Raw genomic sequence first — 26,798 nt, forward strand, 5'->3', positions numbered from 1 at the left:
GAGGCCAGAGGACGAGTTCAGACTCCTCTAGAAAAGATAACAGATATTTGAACTGCTGTAATTTGACGAGTGATGGATAGTGGTTTCATGGGAAACCACACAGGATCTGATAGTAACCATAACAATGATGGCCCATGTCAACATCTGCCAGGTGTGGCTGTGTTTTTTGTTTGTTTTTTTTTTAACAGAAGTGGCTTTTTCCAATTATACTCTGCATGCTTGATGTAGAAAAGGTCTACAGTGAAAACAGGAAGGTTAACCTCCAAATCACCAATAATCACTAACATACAATAATCAGTAATAAATACACGGATAATTTGCTAAACTTTTCTATACACTCTTTCTAGTCTTTTATATGTGATTTCTTTTTATATAAGTGATTTCTTCTTTTTTTCTATATAAAATAACTCATATTTTATGTAACCTTAATGTCCTACATAAAACATTTTTCTAAGTGTGGAAATCCTATTTTGAAGACATCATTTTAAGGCTTCATAATATTTCACACTACAGGCATTCCAGAATCAATTTAACCGTTCTCATATTCCTGGGCACTGAAGTTGACTCTAACTTTTAATCCATCTTATTTTCTGATTACTATTACAAAAGATAGTTGCACAAAAGTGGAATTGCTTTATCAGTAGGTACATCATTTTAAGACACGTGCTAGACTGTCAAATTAACTTTTGTAAAGCTTGAATCGATGTACACTGGAACCTGCAATGTATGCTCTCAGTAACACCGAGTGTTAATTTTAAAACTCGCCTTTGAGGATATGAAAAAGAATGTACACGTATGTATAACTGAATCACCTTGGTGTACAGCAGAAATTAACGCAACATTTTAAATCAACTATACTTCAATTAAAAAATTTAAGAAAGCACATACGTAATATATAAAACTATACATGAGACTATCAAATAATCACACAATAATTTATTATCTATCTGTATCTGTTGTACTTCATCTTTATATCTCTATTTTGGATTTATATAAATAGTTCCACTTTTTTTTTTTTTTTTTTGCGGTACGCGGGCCCCTCACTGCTGTGGCCTCTCCCGTTGCGGAGCACAGGCTCCGGACGCGCAGGCTCAGCGGCCATGGCTCACGGGCCCAGCCGCTCCGCGGCATGTGGGATCTTCCCGGACCAGGGCACGAACCCGTGTCCCCTGCATCGGCAGGCGGACTCTCAACCACTGCGCCACCAGGGAAGCCCAGTTCCACATTTTTAAAAATGTTTATCATGATGTCCTGTTTCTCAAAAAAAATTTTTTTAATTAAATTAAAAATTGCCTTTGATTACTAGAAAAAGAGGATGCATGCATTTTTCAATTATTTAGCATTTGTATCATTATCTTTTTCTTCTCTGGAATATCTGGTCAAGCTTACTGCTCTATATTCTTTTGATTCACAGTGTCATTTTTATTGTTTTGTGTAAAATTTTATAGGAATATGAGCTCTTTATCTTCTTCATGGATATTTTTAAACTTCCTTAATTTTTTGTGAAGTCAAAGATTTTCTTTGAAGCACAGATGTTAATTATTATGCAGTCAAGTCAATGGACCTGGTCATTGGTGATTTCTACAGCTGTTTCAGTGTTTTGAAAGTCCTTTTCCATTCAGCTGGAACTAAACACTCACCTTTGTTTTCGTGTTTTTAATTATTCTCTTAAAATTAATTATGTGATTAATTGGACCTTACTTTGGTTTGGGTAGGAAGTGAGGAGGGGGTATAGTTCCTCCCCACTGCTATCTCATTTTTCCCATTACCGGTTTATTAAATAATTCTTCCTTTTCTTACTAACGTGACGCTTCAATGATCATATAATACATGGATTAACATGTTATATACACTGGGGTTTATTTCTGGCCATATATCTTGGTACTCTGTCTACTTTTGCTTCTTCACGTATGTAAAAAAGAACCTTAGTTCTCTAGTTTTCTGACTGCAGAAAACCAGAAACTGTAGAGACGGGCAAACTTATCACATCGCGAAGGGAGACCAGCATCTCTCTCTCAGGAAGGAACCAGAAAATACCGGATATAAGAGCAGCAGCACAGAGCCGCAGAGCCAGGGACGGGGAGGGCAGGAAGGGCAGCCCCGCGCGCGCGTCACCCTCTCTCAAGGTCACGTGGATTATCTGATGCTACAGCAACGTCTGAGTAACCAAGGAAAAGCTGTCATGTTTGACATGCTGTTCAACATGAAATAGATACACAATGCATTTAAAATTACACCTATTAAAATAACTTAAATAGGATGCTTGTTGCATAAACACATAGAGTAAGAGCCCCAGTCATTCGAGGTCCAGCTTTGCTCTTCCAGGCTCCCTGCCGAAAGCAACGCTGTCCTGTGCTGGGCACCTGTGCATTCTATTTAAACCTATTATAAGAGATGCCTGTCTTACTCAGCCCTTTCCCAAACAAACCTGAGGGTCTCTGACAGCTGGGGCCCTGAGCGGGTGGAGAGAGAGACACAGTTCCTGCCCTGGGATGGTCTGGGGCGCGGGGGTGGAGGTGCGGGAGACAAATGACTGGTCATCAATTACGCAACTGGGGGGTCATTTCTCACTGCTGTGACACTGGAGGACCACACCTGGGGCGTGTGGCAGAGCTGACACAGGTGCTGCTGCTGGTTTGAACAAACCCACAGATTTAATACACATTTTACATCTACACAATTCACGCTCTTGGAACATTTCATTTTCCAGGAGTGCTGGATAGAAAAGGCTGGTGACGGGCCACCGGGCCACAAGCTCACCGATGTGAGGACTGGCTGGGTCTGTGGCGCGCGTGTATCTGGGCAGGTCCTCCTCCAGCAGATGATGACTCACTAAGCCCGTGCAGCTCTGCAAGAGGATGGGCTGCGTGTCGGTTTCGATTCCTTCTAGGCGCCTGGCAATTCTTTCTTTTCTGTACAAGACACCAGCAAAGGCGTGGTGAGCCACGGACATCAGTTCTCAGGCAACACTGGACACTGCTTTGCAAACTCTTCTACTTCCTAATTATGTACAACGAACATCTTACCTTTTCATGTCTGAAAATTCTTTCCTCTTTGGTTCAAAGAGTTTTCTTAATTCTGCAACTAAAATAAGACAATAAAGAAAAAAAGATAGTCCAGTATTTAGTCGTCATGCGTTCATTTTATTCATTCATTCGTTCATGCAACATCTATTTATGGAACTCATACTTCTGTTCATGGCTCCCATGCAACAGTGATACACAAAACGGACACAGTTCCTGCAAACTGTCTTATAATAGGGGGAGGCAGATGCCAGATGAGTACGTGTACACACACACACACACACACACACACACACACACACGTCACAGGCTGGTCTAAGAAGTAAAACCATGGAGTAATAAGAGTGAGTTCTATTTCATCCAGGGGAGCCAGAGGGAGCCTAGCCCTGAATCTCTCTCCAGCCAGCACAAATCTCACTGTTTTTCAGTATTAGGTTTAGCACAGTATTTCAAGCTTTCCATCATCAAAACTGCAAACGTGCAAAAGTAGAGACTAAAGTACTGTGAACCCCCATGTGCTACCAGCAAGCCGCAGCAGTCAGGAGCTCACACCACTCCTACGTCCCCCATCACTGACCTGTAAAGACCTGTAACTACCCGGTGGGGTTTCTAACGGTGCATGACTGCACACCTCGATCAACTACAGTTTAGATTAACCCAGTTCCTATGCCTCCCCTTACAGGCTTTCCCTGGAAGGAAATGTTAACGTTTGCTTCCTGGCTATAATTCAGGTGGATGATGGAAAATGTAATGACCCCTACTCTCCCGGCAAGGCTGGGAGATCAGATGAGCGTCCTACTGACGTTGCGAGGGTCTCCCGTGACACTGGCCACAAAGATATTGCACTGAGAGGCCAAACAATGGTTTCTCTGGAGAAACGGCCAAACTTGGCAGAGAACCGAGGTCCCTCTCCTTATGTCCTCCTCAATCACGTGAATTCGTAAGGGCTCGTCTGACCAGCTCCACTGAGGTCCTAGGAACAGAGGGCTGCGACAGCCCTGGGGCCCACGAAACATTTGCGAGGCTGAGTCAAAGCAGAAACTCACAGGATAGGGTATGAATGCACAGAATTGAATTTTCAGCTGCTTCAATTTCCACTGGATTTTTTTAAGTGGTTATTTTTATTTTTGGCTCTGCCGCATGGCTTGTGGGATCTCAGTTCCCCGACCAGGAACTGAATCCAATCCACGGCAGTGAGAGCCCCGAATCCTAACCACTGGACCGCCAGGGAAGTCCCTAAGTGGTTATTCTTAGTAGTGAGTCAAAACCTCACATGTGCGTGCACACACGACTTTTATACTGTCCTTTGATTGTGTTCAGAGATACCAGCCATCTTTCTAAATTTATTTTTAAATGACGGCCACCTGAACAGTTAGCTGGATTGACTGTTTTCAAAGGACAGTTGGCTTCACAAGTCTGTCTGTCCAGTGGCCTTCACAGGCACCAGAGCAGCTGGGGGTGGGCGTCTGGCTTCTCGTGTTTGGTGTAGAAGGCAAGGGTTTGGTTACCATGGTACCTCCTGCCTTTGGAGGAAGTGTGGCTTAGAGCAGTGTCCCTGATCATTTACTGGGGAACAAAATAAGGTCATAAATCAAGCTATACTTTAAATGGGCCCATGAGCTTGTTAATTCTTCGTGGAAATCTACAGTGAATCTTCTAGGAAAATAAAAAATCCCTCCAGTAAATAAGTTACCTCTCCGTCTACTCTTTCTAACAAATTAATTCTTGAGGACCAAGACCTGCCTCACTCCTACAGACACGAGACAACAGAGAAAAGAAACGGTGTGGAAGGCAAAAAGAAGGAGCAGAGAGACATCTGGAGTTTGGTTTCCCTTCTCCAAGTCTACCATTTAAAAGCAAACTTAGTAAAACACACATGTAACATAATTACTCTGGTACACCTATTCCATGTGAAAACATGTCGGTTGTATAAAAGAGAAGGATGCTTTATTTCAATGGCTGACGTGTGTGTGCACTTTTTTCATTCCTTTCCAGGAAACAGAACACCTTCATACGGGCACGTGCAGTCCTTATTAGGCACCCCGCCTCCCGCGTTTTGGTTGGGTTTATCATAAAACACTGGAAAAGAAGCTAATACTAAAAAATCATGGGAATTGCCCCGACTGTGGAAACATGTCATCACTCCATGTACCAGGTGTAGAGACCACGGACTCTTCTATCATTGTTATCTTCTGCCAGTCCTGAATAGAGTTTATTATTATTTATAATCTCCCAAAAGGTTTCCTTCCTTTAAAATTTTTATATAATTTCAGACTCAGAAAAATTAAAAGACATATTTCATACGTTAACATTGGTCACTACATTTGATTGAGTTTTTTACCCTCTTTCTCTCTCTCCATATGCATATTTGTGTACATACACATGCATACAAATGCACATATTTACATATTAATCTTTCTGAATCATTTAAGAGTAGGTTGCAGCCTGATACCCTTTTTACCTCTAAATTTTCAGTGTCTATTTCCTCAAAACAAGGAATAAGAATTTTGAAAAAATAGATGCAAAAGCCATAATTCAATTGATGGTGTGCTGTGTCATATGTATATAACTAAAACATGGTTCAGAAAACAGTGATATTCATCAACATAAATCCAGACAGAAGCTAGCACAGCTGATCTAACTTCTGTTGTAACAAATTTTCTACTTTGCTTTCAAGTGTATTGAGACTTGTACCCTTTATACCTGTGATTTCAGCTGCTGCCCTTGTCTAACAATATAGATTCTGTGAGTCTAGTTCTTCAGTTATTTCTGCTGGGCCTTGTGTTGGTCATTTTCCAAGTAAGGCAATTTAAGGGACTTTGACATCAGGGCTATAATACTTTATAAAAAATATTTAACTGCCTCATATACTTTGTAATAATATATAATACCAATACCAATACCAATACCAATACCAATAATATATAATACCAATAGGATAATTGGTTCTGTTAGGGGCTTTTTTTAGGAAACGTGGTTTCTTCAGTTAGTTCTGAGAACAGGCTTTCTGGTAAAGTTATTGTTGAGTTCAGTCTCCCAAGCCTGAGTACAGCAGAATCTTCCAAAGAAATATAAGTGGCGGGGGGACTGCCAAGAACAGCTCTCTCCCTGCCTGCATTTGATACCATAGGCCAGATCCAGAACATTCTGAAGGCTTCTCTTTCTTCCCCAGGAGTAAATCCCCTTTAAGTTTTACACGTGGATGGCAGCCACTAATATAAAGACCAGCAACTTCTAAAATAAGTCATCACACACCTAGAGGAATGAGGGGGAGACCTGATGGCTAAGAGAAGGGGTTTTTGGGGGAAAATAAAAATGTTCTAAAATTGCCTCTGCTGATCAATGCACGATTATGTGAATCTACCAAGAGCCACTGAACTGTCCACTTTAAATGGATGAATTGTATGGTATAGGAATTATGTCTCAATGACACTGTTAAAAAAAAGGAGAGTCATATATTTGGTCCATTTCATAATTCCTTAATGGAAAATCTATTTTAATATGATAAGTTTTACACAGGTAAAGGGTCTTAATCCCTTGACTACCTGTTTGTGATACACAGTTAAAGGAAGTTCCTTACAGAAAAATCAATGATCATTTTAGAGCTCGATTTCACGGAAGCAAAAATCCCTCACTAAATGAACAGGAAGAGACTTCTGTAAACTTATAAACATACATGAAACTCCATGCCATTAAAAGTCATAATCAATTCCTACTTTTCACCTGCTATTGCTAAGAACCGAGAGAATAACAAACATGGAAGTGGAAAGTTCACTGGTTATACCTGGGTCTTTGCAACCACGCCTGCCCAAACTGATAAACAGTAAAGACTGTAAAATAAGACTATGGGAATTTAGATGAAATTTAGGGGAACAGGGACTCTGACACTTTAAAAGCATGTTTTAAAGGCCTTGTTAATTTAGAAACATAAATCTGGTGAGTACATAAAGTTAATGATCTTTGGTGAAAATCATGATTTTTATTACCAATTATGGTAACATGTTTAATTAAACTGGTTAATAAGCTTATGCATTTTAAAATTTTGTTATATGTAGAGTTCCAAGTCGTTGAACCTTAAGGAATCTAGGCTCTCATACTGTTCTTAATTTTTATGATCTTAATATTGTCTATTATTCATCAAGGAACTGGGGGCAGGGGAGAGAGGAAGAGGGAAAACTTTAGCTTTATATAACTTTCCCTAATCAGTCAAGTCTAAGCTATTGCTAAAATCAAGTTGTTCATTCTTATTCTTTGCTTTGATCGTCTTCATAGACTTTTACATTTGGCTCAGATTAAATTGAGTTTGTCTTTCACAAACAGTCTTAAAAAATCAGAAGGGCCTTTCCATTTCATACTTGGGGTTCCAGGTGGGAACCCTTCATGGCATCTGTCCTACCCTTGACTACGTGGCTTATGACCTGACTTGAACAGTTAATGCAGAACGAATGAGATCACAATGCAGTGCATTTCACTTCGACGTACTACGGACTATCAGAATTTTCCTTCTCCCACTAAATTTCACCCGCCTCCTTGTAATTCTAGACATTCTTCTTACTTTGGCCTCCGGAGCAACATAGAATAAGCCTCCATTTCAGTTGACAGTGTTGTTAAGTACTTGAAAACTGAAAAATTTCCCTGTTTGTTTCCACCGGGCCAGATCCCTGGGGTCCTTCAAGTATCCATCTTTGTCACCCTGTGTCCGGGCGTACGACCAACTCAGTTCCTCATGATACATGCGAATTTGCCAGTGGGCCTGTATAAACTGGATTTCGTTTCTATTAAAAGACTATTTTTTTTCTGGTCTAATTTCTTCTGGGCTTGATCTCATGTGTTTTGTTGCTGCTTTTTTTTCTTTTTTTGGTTTTGTTTTTTTCAGAATAGATAAAAATTCTGACCTTTCACCAAAGCTGTTTCTTCTTTTAATTTATTTTTTATTGAAGTATAGTTGTATAGTTGATTTACAATGTTTCAGGTGTACAGCAAAGTGATTCAGTCATATATATATATGACTTTTCAGATGCTTTTCTATCATAGGTTACTACAAGATACTGAATATAGTTCCCTGTGCTATAGGTCCTTGTTGTTTATCTATTTTATATACAGTAGTGTGTATCTGTTAACTCCAAACTCCTAATTTATCCCCACCCCCCACCCCTGCTTTCCCCTTTGGTAACCATGTTTGTTTTCTATGTCTGTGAGTCTGTTTTGTAAATACGTTCATTTGTATCAGTGTTTAGATTCCACATATAAGTGATATCTGATATTTGTCTTCCTCTGTCTGACTTCACTTCGTATGATAATCTCTAGGTCCAGGCGTGTTACTGCAAATAGCATTATTTCATTATTTTTTATGGCTGAGTAATATTCCATTGTATATATGTACTGCATCTTCTTTATCCATTCCTCTGTCAATGGACATTTAGGTCACTTCCATGTCTTGGCTATTGTAAATAGAGCTGCTATGAACATAGGGGTGCCGGTATCTTTTTGAATTAGAGTTTTCCTCTTTTCTGGGCATATGCCCAGGAGTGGGATTGCTGGAAAGGCTGTTTCCTCTGAAGTAAGGGTTACACAGCTCATCTGGGATGAAGACAGCTTGTGAGCTGGTACTCCCCTGCGTTAGTGTTACATTTGGTAGAAACAAAGTTCAGGTAATGTTCACATCATTCCACGGGCAGAACTAGGCACAGTGGGCTGGTGGCTGATGCAAATATGTGACTGCATGTGCGTCTAGTCCAATGAAAATACAAATTCGCCAAATGTGTGAGTACCTACTTGGGTGAGAAGAGAGATGCTTCCGACGCAGTCTGCACTGCTTGCCCAGTGTGTACCCCAGTTGGGAGCTGAAAGATATCAAGTGTAAATGCCTTTCCTAGCACTGGAAAGCATCAGGGGCTGGAAGCAGTGGGAAGGGGTGGAGAAGAAATGGGCAAATGAGCGGAACCCACCACCCGTGGAGAAGGTGAAAGGCAGGAGAGAGATGAGGTGAGGATGATTCTAGAACCCCTCTCTCATCCTCTGCACCAGCCTCCAGTGAAAACCTGAGGACGCCTAAAGTGAAAGGAGGGAACCTGTGGAAAGGTGAGGTCTAACCATGCAACAAGAGAGGTACTTGGAGGTTGATTCCTGGAAGAGACAGAAAGGTACACAGAGGAGGGCGGAGCTGGAGGTTAGCGTAGGGGCCTCCTTCAAGAAAGTCAGGTCACACAACACTTATACGCACTGCACACTTGTCAACCATCTAGAAGCCTCACCTTTTGGGAGGGCAGCTAAAAGCTGAGCATCGATTCCTCTTTTGTGGTTAGCAAGCAGTTCTTTGTCTTCAAGCAAGAACTCTTCCTGAAAGCTAAAAATAATTCCATTAAGAAAATGTTTAAAGTCATTTTAAACCGTGGTATCTGATATGAACCAAAACAGTGCAGAACGTAAAAATTATGCTACTGTTATACATAGTTAAACGTGTGTGTGTAGATCACAAGTGAAAAGTTCTACTTGGGGGCGTTAACTGGTACCTTTTTTCAATTATTTATGATTTTGTTAATATGATTTTTGGGTGCAGCTAAATAATTACATCAGCATAGGCGGGGGCGTGGCCTAGGGGAGTGAAAACATCGCTGCGCTGGGAGTCCGATGCCTTGGTTCAGACCGACAACCTCTTCAAGGGTCACCAAGAGCTGTGCAAGCTTGGATTACTCATTCAACCTCTCTGTGCTACAGCCTTCCTCAGAAAATCAGCAACTTGTCTAGGTGATCTACATGCTTTCCTCTGGGTTGAAATCAAAGTAACAAATGCCTTCAAACAAACAAGAAATCAAAGCATGGTGAAGAGGTCTGAAAGGTTCATGAAAACTTGTCTGGGAAAAACAAGAATCGAAAAGGGGAGACGAAGAAAGGAACTGAGCGCTTGCCTCGCACTTGCCTCGCACTTGCCTCGCACTTGCCTTCTACAGGAAGCCATCCCGGGTAGGAGCTAGCTTCACAAGACCCTCTGGGGTGTGACCTCCTGAGCACTGTGCCGGTGCAGGCTTAACAGCCGACTCCCTCCTCCGCCCACCCTGCCCGCAGCCCCGCAAAGCACCTGTTGGGCAGCATTGGCTGGTGGCGTAAACACTCCCCTCCCCCAGCACTGCCACTCTTCCAGCTCTCCCGTGGCTCAGTGACCTATGCACGTGGGCACACTCGCTGGGGAAGAGGGGTGCGAGCCAGTCCCAACACCCCCGGAACTACTGTCAGCCTCGGCTTCCGGATCACAAACCCGTTCGAGGCTTTGCCCATGCGGCAAGAACAGTACATGAGGCGCACATCTCGCTCAGGCTCCTACACTGTGTGCCGTCGCCCCAAGACTCAGTACCCACAAGTTCAAGGTGTCCGTGGGGACGTGCCTGGAGCTCGGCGAGACAGAGCTGCTGCCTCGCAGGAAGAAAACGAACCTAGGGAAACAGGAAACTCATCTTCCCCAGCGACACGATCACCTCTGGAGAGGCGGCAACAGGTCTGCAAACACACCCAGCGCGAAGCCGACCTTCCCTGTTGATGGTCCCCTGTCTGTGCTTGTGCCTGGCAGGGGTGCGTATCCACAGAGGCCCGAGGGGAGACTGAGGAAGTGCTGTGCGTGCCATGTGAGGGAACGCGTGGATTAGCTACGTCCCATATGTAAATTAAATTAAATTTCAAGGATCGCCTGCACATTCCAAAATATGGCCATCCCATCTTCCTAGAGCCAAGCTCATCTCAAACCTTCGTTATTGCTTATAAATGTGGAATGGGAATGGGTGATGAGTGCCACGTTCACATCAAGAGTCTTGAGAATGAGTAGTCTTTGTAAACCACAGTCCAGTTGGCTTGAAGATCCTGACACTTGCTGAGGTCAGAAACTTGGGATTAGCCCTGACTTCTCAAGAGTGAATCGCAATGCAGTGACGGTTCTCAGTGTTTTTTTCAGAGGTATGATGTAGTCCAAACCGAAACATTTAAACAACTGCAGAAAGGCACCCTACTTGAGGAACGGCACGCTATTTTAACTGACTGTTTAAATGCTTGGAATATCCGGATGAAGTTCTGTACTGTCTTTGGGAAATGAAAATCTCAGGGAAAAAATCCTGTATTACAATGAAATGATGCAGCCCCTGAAACAGTCAGCTCCTGTGGCCACGACCTTGGGGTACAAATGTATTATCTCATCTTTTCAAAAATAAACATGTGTGCTTCTAGTTTTCCCCTTTCATCTGCTCATCAAAAAGCTCAATGAAGCCGCTAATAAAGACTAAGAAACGACCCCCTACTTAAACATTCTGCTGAACTTTTACAGAGTGGGGTTCACAGGCCATCACCCTACACCCCTGGCTTCACACGCACTTACTTTCTTGAAACAAACTACACATGTGTTTGTGCCGATGGGAAGGATTACAGGTGGTCAGAAACCAATGGAAAACCAGAGCACATTAGGAAAGTCTCTCCGGCCTCCTCGCGTGGTTCACTGTAAATGCTGTCTCCGCCTGAATTCTCACCTCTCCTGCTTCCTTCCATCCTGGCTGAGTCCTGCTTCTGGTCTGGGCCTCAGTTTAAGGTTGTTTCCTTAAGAAAGAACCCTCTGACCCAAGTATCTGTCCCACCAGAGCCGGTTGTTTCTTTAAGAAAGAACCCTCTGACCCAGTGTCTGTCCCAGCAGAGCCGAATCTATATTATGCACCTCTGTCATTTTCTCTCATGTTATCCTGTTTTCCTATTTACAGAACATATTACAAGTGTCTCACTTGAAATTACTGATGTTTAAGAATATTTTTTAAAAATCAATAAACGTATAGGGAATGAATGAAGGAATGGCTCCAGTAAAATACTTCAGATGTCTAGTGTGACTCGCTCTGAAGTGTTTTACGTATACATTTTATACACTGTTGATGTGATGGGGCAAAGAGCGTTAGAAATACGGAGACTAATTAGAAGGGCATGCATTCAATCACATCAGTTATAAGCTTGCTTTCTCCCTCCCTTCCTTCCTTTCTTCCTCTCGTCCTTTCTTCTTTAGAATAACATATAATTGGGAAAACATCTCTCCTTATTACCTTTGCCCACCTGGCATGCACGTACGAAAATATGTGTATGTCTGCCTGCGTATGAAGTATTCCATTTTTCAAGTCTCCATCTTCGAGCTAAACTTTGCTTATTGGAATCCACGTGTCATCGTCACACTTTGTTCTTGCTTCTACTGCCTCTCTATGTTCACCAAACGGCTTCTGAGGAAGCAGATGAGCAGGTCGAACGAATAAGGAGGATGGGTCGGAACCAATGACCCTGACTTGAGATTGTCACAGGGCTGTGACTGACACAAGATCCCCCAAATCGACGTGGAACCAGGTTTTGAAAAAGGTCACGTCTCTGCCCTGGACTTTCGACACCCGAGGGTATGAGGCAGCAGTGAAAATGCTTGCAAGACACGCTGGTAAAGAAGTATGGACTCTTCGTGAATGAGTCACCCCTTCTGATCACCACGGCCGGTGAGACACTTACAAAGGCCGCCCCTACCCCAAAGCCCTAACAGCACGTCCTCTTGCTTTTCTGAATCAGAGGCACCCAGAGCAGCCTCACTGGTGGGGCCCATCCTCAGCTCACACAACTGGTGACTCCAAACCTAAGCTTCGGATGCTGGGTTGCATTCTTCCTCGTCGTCACCCACTCGGGGATCAGGGGTCTCTGCCTGGACAACCTCTGTGGGTCTTGGTGGGTTGCCACAGCTCCAGGTGGGATCCTCTATTTCAGCATGAAACTATCTCTCCATATATAATGAAGACATGCTACAGTCTTCATTTTTTGGAATTATAATTTAAAAAGCTTCTAGTATGAAGAAACACCTTTAATATGTCTTATTTACCTTCATCTCCTCTGAAATGGAGCTCACTCCTCATGACTAATTATTTTCATGCTTCTAGCTCTTTCCATCTGCTTCAGTAATCTAAAAAGAGCTTGCCCTTTGCTACCATGATAATTTTTTTTTAATGTGTCCCATTAACCTACTTAAACGCCCAGCAATAGCAACAAGGGGAAATTTTATTAAAGTGAGAGCAGGATATTCTGCTGTCATTACCTCCTATCTTTTACACAACGTGGGATACGGCATTACAGTAACTGTTCAGTATCCACACAGTGAAGGGCTCCCCGACATCTGCTCACTCTTCTATTGCAGTTTAAGTTACAAGATAGATGAAATCCATTACCTCATATTCTCACCTCTGGTGTCTGGGTGACTAGATTTCTTTGAAGGAGGCAGGTTCTTGTATTTCCAGCCCAGTTTACACTTAGGAGCATAGCAAGGGGGCCACTGTTTTAATAGGTACACATGAAATAACACCATTTTAGAACGGCGGTGTCCTCTGAGTCCCTCTCCACTGGAGTGACTGACCTGCATTCATAGTTCATACTTCTCCTTCCCAACTCCCTTCCTATTGTTCCATTCTCTTGGTCACTTATTAGGTCTATTACAGCCAAACCAACCTGCTAGAGACGTATCGGGAATGAAGCTGCTGTGGTCTGAATGTTTATGTTCCCCCAAATCCGTAGGTTGAAATCCTGACACCCAAAGGTGATAATATTAGGAGGTGGGGCCTTTGGAAGGTGATTAGGTCCTGACGGTGGAGCCCTCATGAAAGAGATTAGCGCCCTTATAAAAAGAAACCCAGAGAGCTCCCTGGCCCATTCCACTAACAGCAGATATAAGAAATCAGCAGTGGGCAACCTGGAAGCGGACCCTCACCCCACCACGGTGCACCCTGATCTTCAACTTCCAGCCTCTGGATGTGAGAAATAAATTTCTACTGTTTATCAGCCACCCAGTCAACGGTAGCCTGGATGAACTAAGACATAAGCCTTAGCTTCTATTAAAAAGATGGAGAAGATGAGAAATACGGGAGATTGTGTCAAGCCCCACAAGAGTGAGATTTCATGAGTCAAGTAAGACAAACTTACTGATAACTCTGCCTCCCCACCTGACGCTAAGATGCGCACGCAATTCATCAAAGCTCTACCCCGTCCAGTGCGTTCACAAGGCCAATGCTAACATTTTCAAATGCAGAGCCAGGCTCAGCCTGACGAGGACAGTGGTGACACAACTGTTTATCCCGATGCTACTGAAATACAGACTTTTTAAGTAAAGAAACGATGTCTTACGTAACAAGTGCATCCATGTGGAATGAGGGGTAGATCTGGGTTGGGTCCTTCTAGCATAATAAAGTGTATGTTGAAAGCCACACCTGGCTGTGTAAGAGATAATTATTTTGTGCCTCTACCTGAAAATCTCAAAACCTGTTAGGGACAGCGATGTACTAGGAGGCATCTGAGATACAGCTGCCTTGTTTGGTACCAACTTTAATTTTTGTATTATCTCATATCAGTTATGATGTACTGCATCAGGTAAATCAAATTAGCACATCAGGTAAATGAAATTAGCACCCATAAATAACATCCTGCAGCCAATGGAACTGGAGTGCAGAAAGGTTAAGAGGCCAGGCAGCAAGAACTCACCTGGACAGGGGAGTGGCTGGATGGGTGGAGGGAGGGAAGTAAGGGGAGAAGAAAGGGCCGAAGGAAGGGAGAGAGAGAGGAGGAACAGGCTAGATCCTTTCTTAAAAAATGAAGAGCTCCCTTCCTCGAGGGATAGACTGCGAAAAGGACATCCCATGCTTAGAGGCAGGTGTGAGACAGAAAAGATAATAGCCCTTGACAAGTTTGTAATTATAGAGATACCAGTAGCCGGTTTTGCAAATAGTTCCCATAAAAAGCATTAAACACAAAAAGAATCTTTGCTAACTGAGTGCACTAAGTCAGCTCGCTTCGCATGTTTTAACGAGTCAAACTCTGGGGAAAAAACACTTTTTTTTTCAAACATTTAAAACTCATGAATTAGGAACGTAGGAGAATAATTTCAAAAGCTCTTACAAATCTTCAAAACTTAAGATTCCTTGAGCAAAGACTACTTTACCTTGGAATTATTCTTTGACGCGGGAATCCAGCAAGGCTTAAGTTTTTCTTGTTCAAATCTAAGGGGAAAGAAATAATATAAGATTGAAATACCCACACAGTCAGTTAAGACCAAAAGAAAACACTCCAATGGGAAAAGAATTCTTCAGCCTCCCTTTGAGAGCATTTAAGAAAAAGGAAACCATGAACCAGAAATGTGAATACAAAAAGGACACCTTTATGAATCAAATTCCACCACATACATTTTACTTAGGCAAGTTTTTTTGGTTTTGGTTAATAGTAGCCAAGATACTCCATGGGTTAAAAAAAAAAAAAATTCTGACATAGTTCAATGCTATCATTTAAATTCTCTATGGCTACAAGAGTAACTCAAAGCAATTAAATACTGAAAAGCATGGATATTATCCTCAGGAAAAAAAAAAAAAAAGGAGGGAAAAAAATTGAACAATTTTGGTCCAGGTAACCAGGAAGGTTGAAAGTCATCACTGCCTGATATATTTGAGATGCTTTTAAAGAATGCACGGTGGGGGGCAGGCGCGTGAGGGGTTGATGAACGGGGGGGCGGGAACACTCAGGTGTGTTTTTATTGCCTTCATTAAGATCTAAATAATAACAATACATCGAATTCGCCACTTATTTATTTTTGAAGACAAGACATATATTATGTAAAGACAGCTGGTAACAATCCCATCTGGCAAAAACACACATTGAGTGAGTTGGTTAATGAAAACCAGGCACAGACAAATGCACAGCCAGCCTTGGGTAAGTAATCTGTTTTACAAGTTTTGGCATAGAGCAACCGTTTGTCCACCCAGAAAACCACAATTAGACCACTTACGGAAATTCTTTCCCCCGTGGAAATTCCTTTTACTGTTTAATATTTGGGGGCAGAAGCTTGAGGAAAAGGAGGTACAAGATATACCAGATGCCGACATGTCATTCGTCATTAAAATACACCCTGAATCCCGGAATTTGGAAATTCCGACCAACTAGAGAAATACAATAAAATGAAATGTATATTGCCAGTTAAACACATCTAGGCTTTTCTGCTAATTACACAAATATCTTTGTGTCACATTTAGAAAAAGGGAACTCAGTTCGAAAAGCTATCAAAGCACAGGGAGATCAGCTTGGTGCTTTGTGTCGACCTAGAGGGGTGGGATAGGGAGGGTGGGAGGGAGGTTCAGGAGGAAGGGGATATGGGGACATATGTATGTGTATAACTGATTCACTTTGCTGTACAACAGAAACTAGCACAGCATTGTGAAGCAATTATACTCCAATAAAGATGTAAAAAACAAAAAGCTATCCAATACTGTAGAAGAAAATTCCTGAATCTGATGCCCCAACTGTTCAAATCACTTCCTAATCGTGCATTTGGGCTCGAAAATGCTTTTATAGACAATGGCTGAATTTCCAATGTGTCATTCAAGATAACCTAAGCGTCTCCTTTTGGTTCAGTCAGTGAACTGAATCTGAGATGTCACTTCAGTAGTTATACTGAAAGCACATCTTTTCCTCTGGGCTCAAAAGGAAGCCACTAAAAAGACAACATTTAGTTCCAAACAGTCTCCCATGAAGATTTCGTAAAAAGACAACCACCACTGCCTACTGGAAATAATTTAGTAGATATAACATTTGGTTTAGAAAAATATTTTAGCGAAAGTACAGCACATCCAGAACTTAATCCAAAGTTTGGGCATTCCAATTTAATCTGCAGTGTTTCCTCCATAAAGGCTTTAGTGGTTTAGCAATACCTTTAACTTACAACAGAAAAAAAAAAGTCATGTTTCTCAGCAATCACAAGATAAGCTAACTTATAAAGTCAATGAGACATTTAAGGTATCCTTTGAGAAAACCACAGAACCGTGTAATGGGGCATCCGAGATGAGATGGAGGATGCAAGACGTTCCCGACGTTATGAAATAGACACTTCAGTGCATTTTGCATTTCTCTTGCCTTACCTTGTTTCTCAGAGAACCTGAAAGCTCCCAAGTAGCTAGAAATCCCTGGGCTTCTGAACATGGTTGCACACAGAAAGTTCAGGGACAGAGCCTGCTCCACAGCTAATTCTCAACCAGCCACGGCCTGAGGCCTGTCTGAGCAAAACTAGGTTGAGCTTTTCCCAGCGCAGGGCTACAGCAATCAGGCACTGGTGTCCTTGACAGTATAGTAAACGCAAAGCAAGAGACTGCAGGCTAGAAGAGCTCAAACCCCGTAATCAGATTACAAGCAGAAATTAGGCCTGTGGATGCTGAAATAGACTGGATTCCAGGGATGGGACATTTATGAGGTTACTACTTCAAAGCCATGGGCAAATCACAGCTTCCGCTTAGGAGACAATGCCGTAACCTAACTACCATGGGGAGAGTCAGGACAACTCCTCCCTGCCTTAAAAAGAAACAAACAAATAAAAACAAAACCATACAAAGCCTCTCAATGTACTGGGAAGAAGGGAAGACTCCTAACTATTCCCAGGCCGCTCCGAGCCTGGCCTTGGCTAAGTTCAATGAAATACTTTACCGAACAGGGAGCCAAAATCCCATAGTTAAGACTTAAAGATTATGAACAACATATGAGTGAAATTGTGGGAAAAGGACGGACAGATATTACTAGAGGTTCAAAAATTTTAATTTGAGACAGAAGCTCTTAAGAATTACTTATTCTACTGACCCTATTTATTTTACTTTTTAAAAAAACATTTTAAAATTTATTTATTATTTATTTTTGGCTGCATTGGGTCTTCGTTGCGGTGCGTGGGCTTCTCATTGCGGTGGCTTCTCTTGCTGCAGAGCACGGGCTCTAGGTGCGCAGGCTTCAGCAGTTGTGGCTCGCAGGCTCAGTAGTTGTGGTGCATGGGCTTCAGTAGTTGTGGCTCGCGGGCTCAGTAGTCGTGGTTCGTGGGCTCTAGAGCTCAGGCTCAGTAGTTGTGGCACGCAGGCTTCAGTAGTTGTGGCTCATGGGCTCAGTAGTTGTGGTTCGTGGGCTCTAGAGCTCAGGCTCAGTAGTCGTGGCACATGGGCTTAACTGCTCCCCTGCATGTGGGATCTTCCCAGACCAGGGCTCGAACCCGTGTCTCCTGCATTGGCAGGTGGATTCTTAACCACTGCGCCACCAGGATGTGAGAACTTCGCTTTTGTAGTAAACCCAAACCTGCTTTAAGGACATTTTTTAGAGCAGGTTTGGGTTTACTACAAAAGCGAAGTTCTCACATACCCCCCACCCCACACGTGCACAGCCCTCCCATCTTCGACATCTCCCACCAGATGCTATATGTTACCAAGGGTGAACCTTGGTAACACTGATACATCATAATCATCATAGTTTAACCGCAAGGTTCACTCTTGGTGTTGTACATTCTATGAGCTTGGACAAACATACAATGACACGTACCCATCATTTTCTCTGCCCTCAAAATCCTCTGCACTCTGCCTATTCATCTCCCTCCCTTGGAGACCACTGATGTTTTTATGTCTCCATAGTTCTGCCTTTTCCAGAATGTCACAGAGTTGGAATCATACAGTACGTAGCCTTTTCAGATCGGCTCCTTTCACTTCGTACGTAGCATGCACTTAAGGGTGCTCCGTGTCTTTTCATGGCTTAACAGCTCATTTCTTTTTTTTTTTTTTTTTCTGCAGTACATGGGCCTCTCACTGTTGCTAACTCTCCCGTTGCGGAGCACAGGCTCCGGACGCACAGGCTCAGAGGCTATGGCTCATGGGCATAGCCGCTCCGCAGCACGTGGGATCTTCCCGGACCGGGGCATGAACCCGTGTCCCCTGCATCGGCAGGCGGACTCTCAACCACTGCGCCACCAGGGAAGCCCAGCTCATTTCTTTTTAGTGCTGAATAATATTCTGGATTATAACTGGATGTAGCACAGTTTATTTATCCATTTGCCCACTGAAAGACATCTTGGTTGCTTCCAAGTTTTGGCAATTATGAATAATGCTGCTCTAAACATCCACTGTAGGTTTCCGTGTAGGCTATACATTTTCAGCTCCTTTGGGTAAATACCAAGGAGTGTAACTGTTGGATTTTATGGTAAGAGTGTGTTTAGTTTTGTAAGGAGCTGCCGAGCTGTCTTCCAGAGTGGCTGCACCACTGCGCCCTCCCAGCAGCGATGAGCGTTCCTGTTGCTCCCCAGCCTCTCGCCAGCATCGTGTGGTGTCAGTGCTCTGGTTCTGGCCACTCTGATGGGTGTGTCGTGGCATCTCACTGTTGCTTTCATTTCCATCTCCCTGATGACCTATGATGTGGAGCATCTTGTCAAGGGCTTATTTGCCATCTGTATCTATTCCTTGGTGAGGTTCTGTTCAGGTCTTTGGCCCAAATTTTATTCAGTTGTTTGTTTTCTTATCGTTGAGTTTTAAGAGTCTTTTGTATATTTTGGATAACAGTTCTTTATCAGATGCATCTTTTGCAAATATTTTCTCCCAGTCTGTGGTTTCTCTAATTCTCTTGATATTGTCTTTCCCAGAATCGAAGTTTTTAATTTTAATGATGTCCAGCATATCAATTATTGTTTTCATGGATCGTGTCTTTGGTATTGCATCTAACAAGGCATCACCATACCCAAGGTCACTGAGGTTTTCTCCTAGGTAATCTTCTGGCAGTTTTATAGTTTTGTGTTTTACATTTATGTTTATGATGCATTTTGAGTTATTTTCCATGCCGGGTGTAAGGTCTGTGTCTAGATTCTTTTTTTTTTTACACGTGAATGTCCAGTTGTCCCAGCACCACTGGCTGAAGAAACTTCGTCTGCTCCATCGTTTTGCTTGGGAGTCTCTGCTCCTTTAAGTAAGACACGACTCCCTGTATCTGCCTGTGTCGTTAATCCTAGAGGCAGTGAGGGCCTCACTTTATCCATTCCTCTGTTGACGGACGTTTAGGTTGTTTCCATGTCTTGGCTATTGTAAATAGAGCTACTATGAACACGGCGATGCATGTATCTTTTTAAATTACAGTTTTGTCCAGATATATGCCCAGGAGTGGGACTGCAGGATCGTAGGGTAGCTCTATTTTTAGTTTTCTGAGGACGCTCCATGCTGTTCTCCGCAGTGGCTGCACCAGTTGACATTCCCACACCTGCCTTTCTTTTTGCACAATGTTAGAGTACTCTCTCAGGATCACACAGCTCGTAGTGTGGCAATGCCAGGCTGGAAGTCCACACCCTCTCACTCTCCCCAGGATGAGTCCCACATTAGCCTGAGGCACAAAAGAACTGGGGCCACTGCTATAAACTCGTCCTGGACTGACGTCATGGTGTCCCCCAGCCCAAGAGCCCGGGTTGCCTTAATTGGCAAAAAGATGAGTCTGACCCCAAGAAGAGGAGGCAAGCCAGCTGCTGCCTGCTTTTTACAAATCTCACATGACTTCCTGGTCTGGTTTTGGTGCTACAGATGTTCATCGAGACCAGGGCTGTTGACTCCAGACATGAGTAACTAGGGCATATCTGAGACCCAAAGCAAAGACGGAAGCCAATGTGCCTGGTGTGGGTGGGTGTCACGAACCAAGTAGGCGGCTGGTAAGTCTCTGATTTCTCCTCCCCTTCCCAAGGCCCTCACCTTATGGCAGAAGGACAAGGTACAGATGTTATCAGCAACTTTGAAGAGTGTATAAAACAGTGACTCAGGAATTCTACTTCTGGAAATGTACCCAAGGAAGGAGGAGAAGGATAGTTACCGCGGTTGTGTTTATACACGTATAACGCTGGAAGCAGCCCACACGGGGCCGTGGAGAATGGGTAAACAAATTACACAAGAAAACCAGATCTGAAACTCCACTGGTGATCCAAACCCTTTTCATGATATGTGAGATACACACACACACAGACCTTATCAGAAAGACAATAAACATCCCAAAGCATTAATTATCTCCCAACTCAGAGATAACTCTCTCCATGTTTCCCCCTCTCTATTTCCAAAGTTTCCGCAATAGGCATGAAGGGCTTCTATAATTACCAAAACAATTAAGCACAAATAAAGATGAAGGTAATAGGTCCTTCTGAGATCCCAAGGCTTAGAGCTGGCCTAAAAATCCAGGGCAAAATCATGATGGGAGGTGTGCCCATGGGCCGATGGCACGAGGTCAAACCGCCCATTCCTTCTAAGCCTACTGTAAGCATTTCTTGGCTATAAATAAAGCTGACCCGGAGACTGGCCAACGCCCTCAACGACACGCAACACAGGCTTTCTCAAACTTGACCCCGGGGGGCCCTCCTTGAGACTCCTTCCAAAGTCGTCTTGTCTTTCCTGAAATGTGAGGCTGTTGCCGGGAGCAAGAATATGGGTGCTGGGGGAGAGACGGGAAGAAAAGGTCAAAGATTCTCCAGGGATGTCTCGTAATGGGAGAACCCAGGGAGACGATTCTTGTTGTACAGCCGTGGACAATGTCACTAGGAGGCCCAGTAAGAAGGGTCACCTCCTCCATTGTCAAGGTCCAAAGATAAGGTGTCGGATGACAAAGGATCAAGGTGTTAAACCCTGAGGGAGTGTGCTGCGTGGTCATGGCTGTGGCTAGACCAGGGGTCGGCGGTCCTGTGGCGGGTTCTAGCTGAGGACATCCACGCATCCCCGCAGGACAAGGGGCAGCTGTTCTTTGGGAGTCATCACCATGGTGGACGAAATGGAAACAAAGCCAGTGAAGAGGGAAAGAGCCACATACCGCACCTGGCAACTAGCCATTTTTCTACCATACCCGGCGGGATGATGGGCAGAAGCTGGGAAGACCTGGCCAGCATGCTGACAGCATGGTGGGGTGGGCGCAGTGCTGAGTGCTCTAGGGCAGCGGTCCCCAACCTTTTTGGTTTCGTGGAAGACAATTTTTCCTTGGCCGGAGTCGGGGAGGGTGGGGGAATGGTTTCGGGATGATTCAAGCGCATTACATTTATTGTGCACTTTATTTCTATTATTATTGTAATATATAACGAAGTAATATACTGTATATATTGTAATATATAATATATATATAATATATATTATATATAATATATTATATATATATATTATATATATTATATATATTATATAATATATGTAATATATATATATTACTGTATATACTGTAATATATAACGAAGTAATTATACAACTCACCATAGTGCTGACAGGAGGCGGTAACGCGAGCGACGGGGAGCGGCTGTGGATACAGATGAAGCTTCGCTCGCTCACCCACCACTCACCTCCTGCTGTGCAGCCCGGTTCCTAACAGGCCAGGGACCGCTACCGGTCCATGACCCGGGGGTTGGGCACCCCTGCTCTAGGGCGCTAACTCATGTGGTTCTCTCTAGGAGATCCTACTAGTATCGCCCCCTGCAGATGAGAAAACTGAGACACGGTGTGATCTGGGAGAAATATGCAAGCCTAGATTGACCCTTTAAAACACATCTCTAAAGGCAGATCAGCCATTCACTGGGCAGACAGGCAAAATAAAATCAAAGAGGGAAATACAGAGGCGAGGTCATGACTCAGTGAGAAAATGATGCAGAGGCCCCCTGAACACTGGAACACGTTATTTAATCCACGCAGGGACCTACATACTGAAAAGACCTGCAGGCATACGGCACGGGGCTGCGCGACGGCACCCTGCGTCTCTCACTGTGCTCCCTGAACTGCAACTGGGGCAGCCCCAGACCACAGGAAAGTGACCTGAAATCTGAGGCAACACGGGCCGGTGTGCAACGGTGACTAACAACTGTCCGAATACACACTGTTGTGAGTTACCAGCCCATTTCTAACATTAAGACGCGCCACGCGATTTTCATGAAATCTACCGTAAGCTACTAAGGTCGATGGCTGGGCTGACATTCCACAGTGAAGGATATATGTTTACAGCCTCCGAAAGGAGCATTCTGCACGCCAGCAGCAGCTGTAAACGGTATTCTCATTTTCTTTAGTGGATTTTATGTATGTGCACAGACTCTTAATCTGGGGCAGAATTGCCGGCCATGAGGTAATCCCATCAGCGGGGAGACCGTTGGGTCCCTTTCATTTCCCTTTTATCACATACTGGTTATTCATGCATTCCAGATGCCTCATTTTAGTGTGCGCTGTGAAATGCTCTGTAAATTTTCGTTAGTGGTAATATTTAGGGCAAGTCTGCAAATAAAATTGGGTGTTGTGTGATTATGTAAGGTAATTTAATACAGGCCACGTATGCAGAGATGAAAAGGCAAAAGTACTTTCAACAATAAGAAATATTACCGCTCAAAGATATCTCTTTATCAGATGTGTTGAAAGAAACATGCCAGGTCTTGCCACATTCCAGAATTCTTTTTTAAAGAAAAGGCCTATTGCAATCCTTCAAAAGACTTATTAACGCTTTACGTTAAACGTTCAAACAAGTAATGTTAACATTTGTTGTGAGAATTTAATCATCAGAACTTCTGGCCGATTTTGAATCTATAGCTAGTGAATCTTGCTGGAAAACGATCCCACGAGCTTAGAGAGGATAATCAACTGTTTCTCAGAGCAAGAGAAAAAATAGACAAAGGGCAGTTTCGTGTTTAAGATATACAGACAGTGGCATATTATTATTCAGCCTTAAAAAACGGCATTCTGACACATGCTATGAACATGGGTCATAGATGAACCTTGAAGACCTCATGTTCAATGAAACAAGCCAGACACAAAAGGACAAACCTTGCATGATGCCACAGAGAAGAGGGAGAAGCAGAAGAGTCAAGTTTATAGACACAGAAAGGAGAGTGTGGTCACCAGGAGCTAGGGGGAGAGGATGCTGGGGAGTTCGCATTTAATGGAACAAATTCAGTTGGGGAAGAAAGAAAGCCCTGGAGGTGGATGGTGACGATGGCTGTACAATGTGAATGTGCTTAAGGCCACTGAACGGTGCCCTTCAAAATGGTTAAAGTGGGGGACTTCCCTGGTGGTGCAGTGGTTAAGAATCCGCCTGCCAATGCGGGGGACACGTGTTCAAGCCCTGGTCTGGGGAGATCCCACATGCCGCGGAGCAACTAAGCCCGTGCTCCACAACTACTGAGCCCGCAAGCCACAGCTACTGAGCCCACGTGCCACAACTACTGAAGCCCGAGCACCTAGAGCCCGTGCTCTGCAACAGGAGAAGCCACCGCATGAGAAGCCCACGCACCGCAACGAAAAAAAGTAGCCCCCGCTCGCCGCAACTAGAGAAAGCCCGCGCGCAGCAACGAAGACCCAACGCAGCCAAAAATAAAATTTAAAAAAAGAAAATAAAAAAAATTTTAAAAAAAGGTTAAAGCATTAAATTTTGTGTTACATATATTTTACCACAATTTTTAAAAATGTACACTGTAGGTAAAGCACAGACAGACACAAGATGTAGGCAGGTGCTGGACATCCAGGGCACAGTTCCCCTGAAGGGCAGGGGACCAAAGACGGATGCTGACCTGGGTCGGGGAGACACCAAGGATGTTTCTGACCCGTTAGGGCACCAACACACAAAGGGCCCTTACGTGGTGATGTGACGAATAAACAGACACTTAGGTGTTTACTGTATAAAATCTGAAGCTATCTCCTAGAACATCATAAGGTGCAGACACCCTTTCTTTAGAGCAGCAGGGGCCCAAGCCCCATCTCACTGAGGAGATACCCCATCACGGGGGAAGGACGCGGACAGGATTGCAATGACCCAGGAAAGTCGGAGAATGCCGATCGCTCAATACGCACTAGTGGATGGTTTTCACATGAACAGAAAGCTAGGAGATACTAATCATCAGATGGGAGAATTTTCTAAGAGTCTAAAAATCCAGATGGCAGACAAGTAAACATGTAAAATCCCTGTTGATATCTGATAGATCCTAACTGTTCCGAGTTATGCCAGAGTGATTTGAGGGAAACAGCTCTGAGTAAAAGAACTTCTGGGCTTCCTCGTCCTCAGAAGGGCCTCTTAATAAAAGCAACACCACGGCCACCTCCACAACACTCAGTGTGAAAACCCAAGAAAAATGCAGCGATCTGCCATTCCCAGTGCCTCTAATGTTTCCCAAAGGTTATGTTACCTGGTCCCCCAAAGACCTTGCCTAGAGTCTGAAAACAGGTTCCAATGCGTTTGCTGGTTGATTGGGGCTGGGGGGAAGAGGGGTGTCAGTGACACCTGACTGTTCATGGTGGCTTTTCCCTTGGCAAGGGTCACCGAGAAGGCAGACCCTGTGCTCACACATTGAGCGGCAGTGGAAGGTCATGAGAAAGACGTGGAAGACGTATTCTCCTCTGCTCGCAGAAATGCCTAAAGATATATTTGCACTTCTGAGTCAGTTTCACACCTGATAATAGGCAAATGATGCAAAACATGGGTGCCCTCAGAGCCACGTGGGGTGCTTGTTAAAAATGAAGGCCCTCCCCCATTCCCTGGAGGTCCAGTGGTTAAGACTCTGTGCTTCCGGGACTTCCCTGGTGGCGCAGTGGTTAAGAATCTGCCTGCCAATGCAGGGGACACGGGTTCGAGCCCTGGTCGGGGAAGATCCCACACGCCGCAGAGCAACCAAGCCCGTGAGCCACAACTACTGAGCCTGCGCTCTAGAGCCCGCGAGCCACAGCTACTGAAGCCCACGTGCCACGACTACTGAAGCTCGCGTGCCACGACTACTGAAGCCCACGTGCCTAGAGCCCGTGCTCCGCAACAAGAGAAGCCACCGCAATGAGAAGCCCGCGCACCGCAACTAGAGAAAGCCTGCACTCAGCAACGAAGACCCAATGCAGCCCAAAAATAATAATAATAAATAAATAAATAAATAAATAATCTTTTTTTTTTTTAAAAAAAAGGCTCTGTGCTTCCAATGCAGGGGGAACGGGTTTGATCCCTGGTTGGGGAACTAAGATCCCACATACTGCGTGCTGTGGCCAAAAAATTTTAAAAAAGAAAAAAATATATAACAGAGCTGTAATTATATTTTAAAAAAATAAAATGAAGGTCCCCCTGACGCAGACAATTCTGAGATGGTCGAAAGTTCGGAAACCACTGGTCCATGCCATTTGTGATGTGAGGACATAGAATCAGAGGATGAGTTTGAAGAAGGAAGGCTTCTATACGGTGACTGGTGAGCCTTACGAGTAGCGAGGAGAGGGCTGGACATGGCAGGAGGAGGAGGGGACAAAAGCACGAGAAATGGGATGAGAACGATGCTTAAAGGAGGTGCGAGCTTAAATGGGGCCCCATCCAGGAGCTGAGAGGGGGCCCCACCAGGCCATTCAGAGGTACGGGTGGCAATAGAGAGCCTCCTGGATTGGGATGGGGGAATACATGTGCTGTGAAGAAACATGGGAGCTGTCACTGAAGCCCAAGCAGAAAAAGAAATGTCAGGTCCCCTTCACGGCCGGACACCAAGCTGAAATGTCACACTGCACGGTCTGCAGGTGGTGAGAGAACAGACCCTGTCTCAGGAACAGAGAGGGGCCGACCAACATCTCCTAACATGTGGCCTGTGTGCCTCTTAGCATATCAGCCTCTGAACCGGGACTGTAGACAGTGAAATGCAGAAGCTTCTACAAACCACACTTTGGGGATTAAGAACCTCAGGACTGCGATCCCCTCCCCAACCTGGCTGCCCCCAGCGCTCCCGGGGCTTGGTCTGCGTTAGACGTGACCAGCCAGCCTTCACGTCCCGGCCACTTGAAGCCGGTGAGACAAAGGTCTTTAGACCTCTGGACCCGTCTCTTCTCACACAGGATTCACTGAGCAACTACTAGAGGTCAGGCACCAGGGCGTCGGTACTGTGAGTCAGTTCACGGTCTGGATGAGGAAATCACCTACTACATCAAGGGTGGGTGCTTGTACGTGGCAGCACAGTCCTTCTCCCCCTGGTATCTC

General features: G+C 44.1%; 1 protein-coding gene across 1 annotated transcript in view; it reads right to left on the minus strand.

Moving 5' to 3' along the window:
- Window positions 1-26,798, minus strand: part of SVIL (supervillin) — a 139,826-nt gene that overhangs the window by 85,920 nt on the left and 27,108 nt on the right. The window contains exons 2-5 of the mRNA XM_060163252.1: window positions 14,995-15,052; window positions 9,278-9,369; window positions 3,027-3,084; window positions 2,761-2,912 (exon numbers count right to left, since the gene is read on the minus strand). Coding sequence (XP_060019235.1) covers window positions 2,761-2,912; window positions 3,027-3,084; window positions 9,278-9,369; window positions 14,995-15,052 — 360 coding nt within the window. The remainder of the gene's footprint in view (window positions 1-2,760; window positions 2,913-3,026; window positions 3,085-9,277; window positions 9,370-14,994; window positions 15,053-26,798) is intronic.

Source organism: Lagenorhynchus albirostris, chromosome 1, assembly GCF_949774975.1.
Source record: "Lagenorhynchus albirostris chromosome 1, mLagAlb1.1, whole genome shotgun sequence".
Classification (NCBI taxonomy): Eukaryota; Metazoa; Chordata; class Mammalia; order Artiodactyla; family Delphinidae; genus Lagenorhynchus; species Lagenorhynchus albirostris.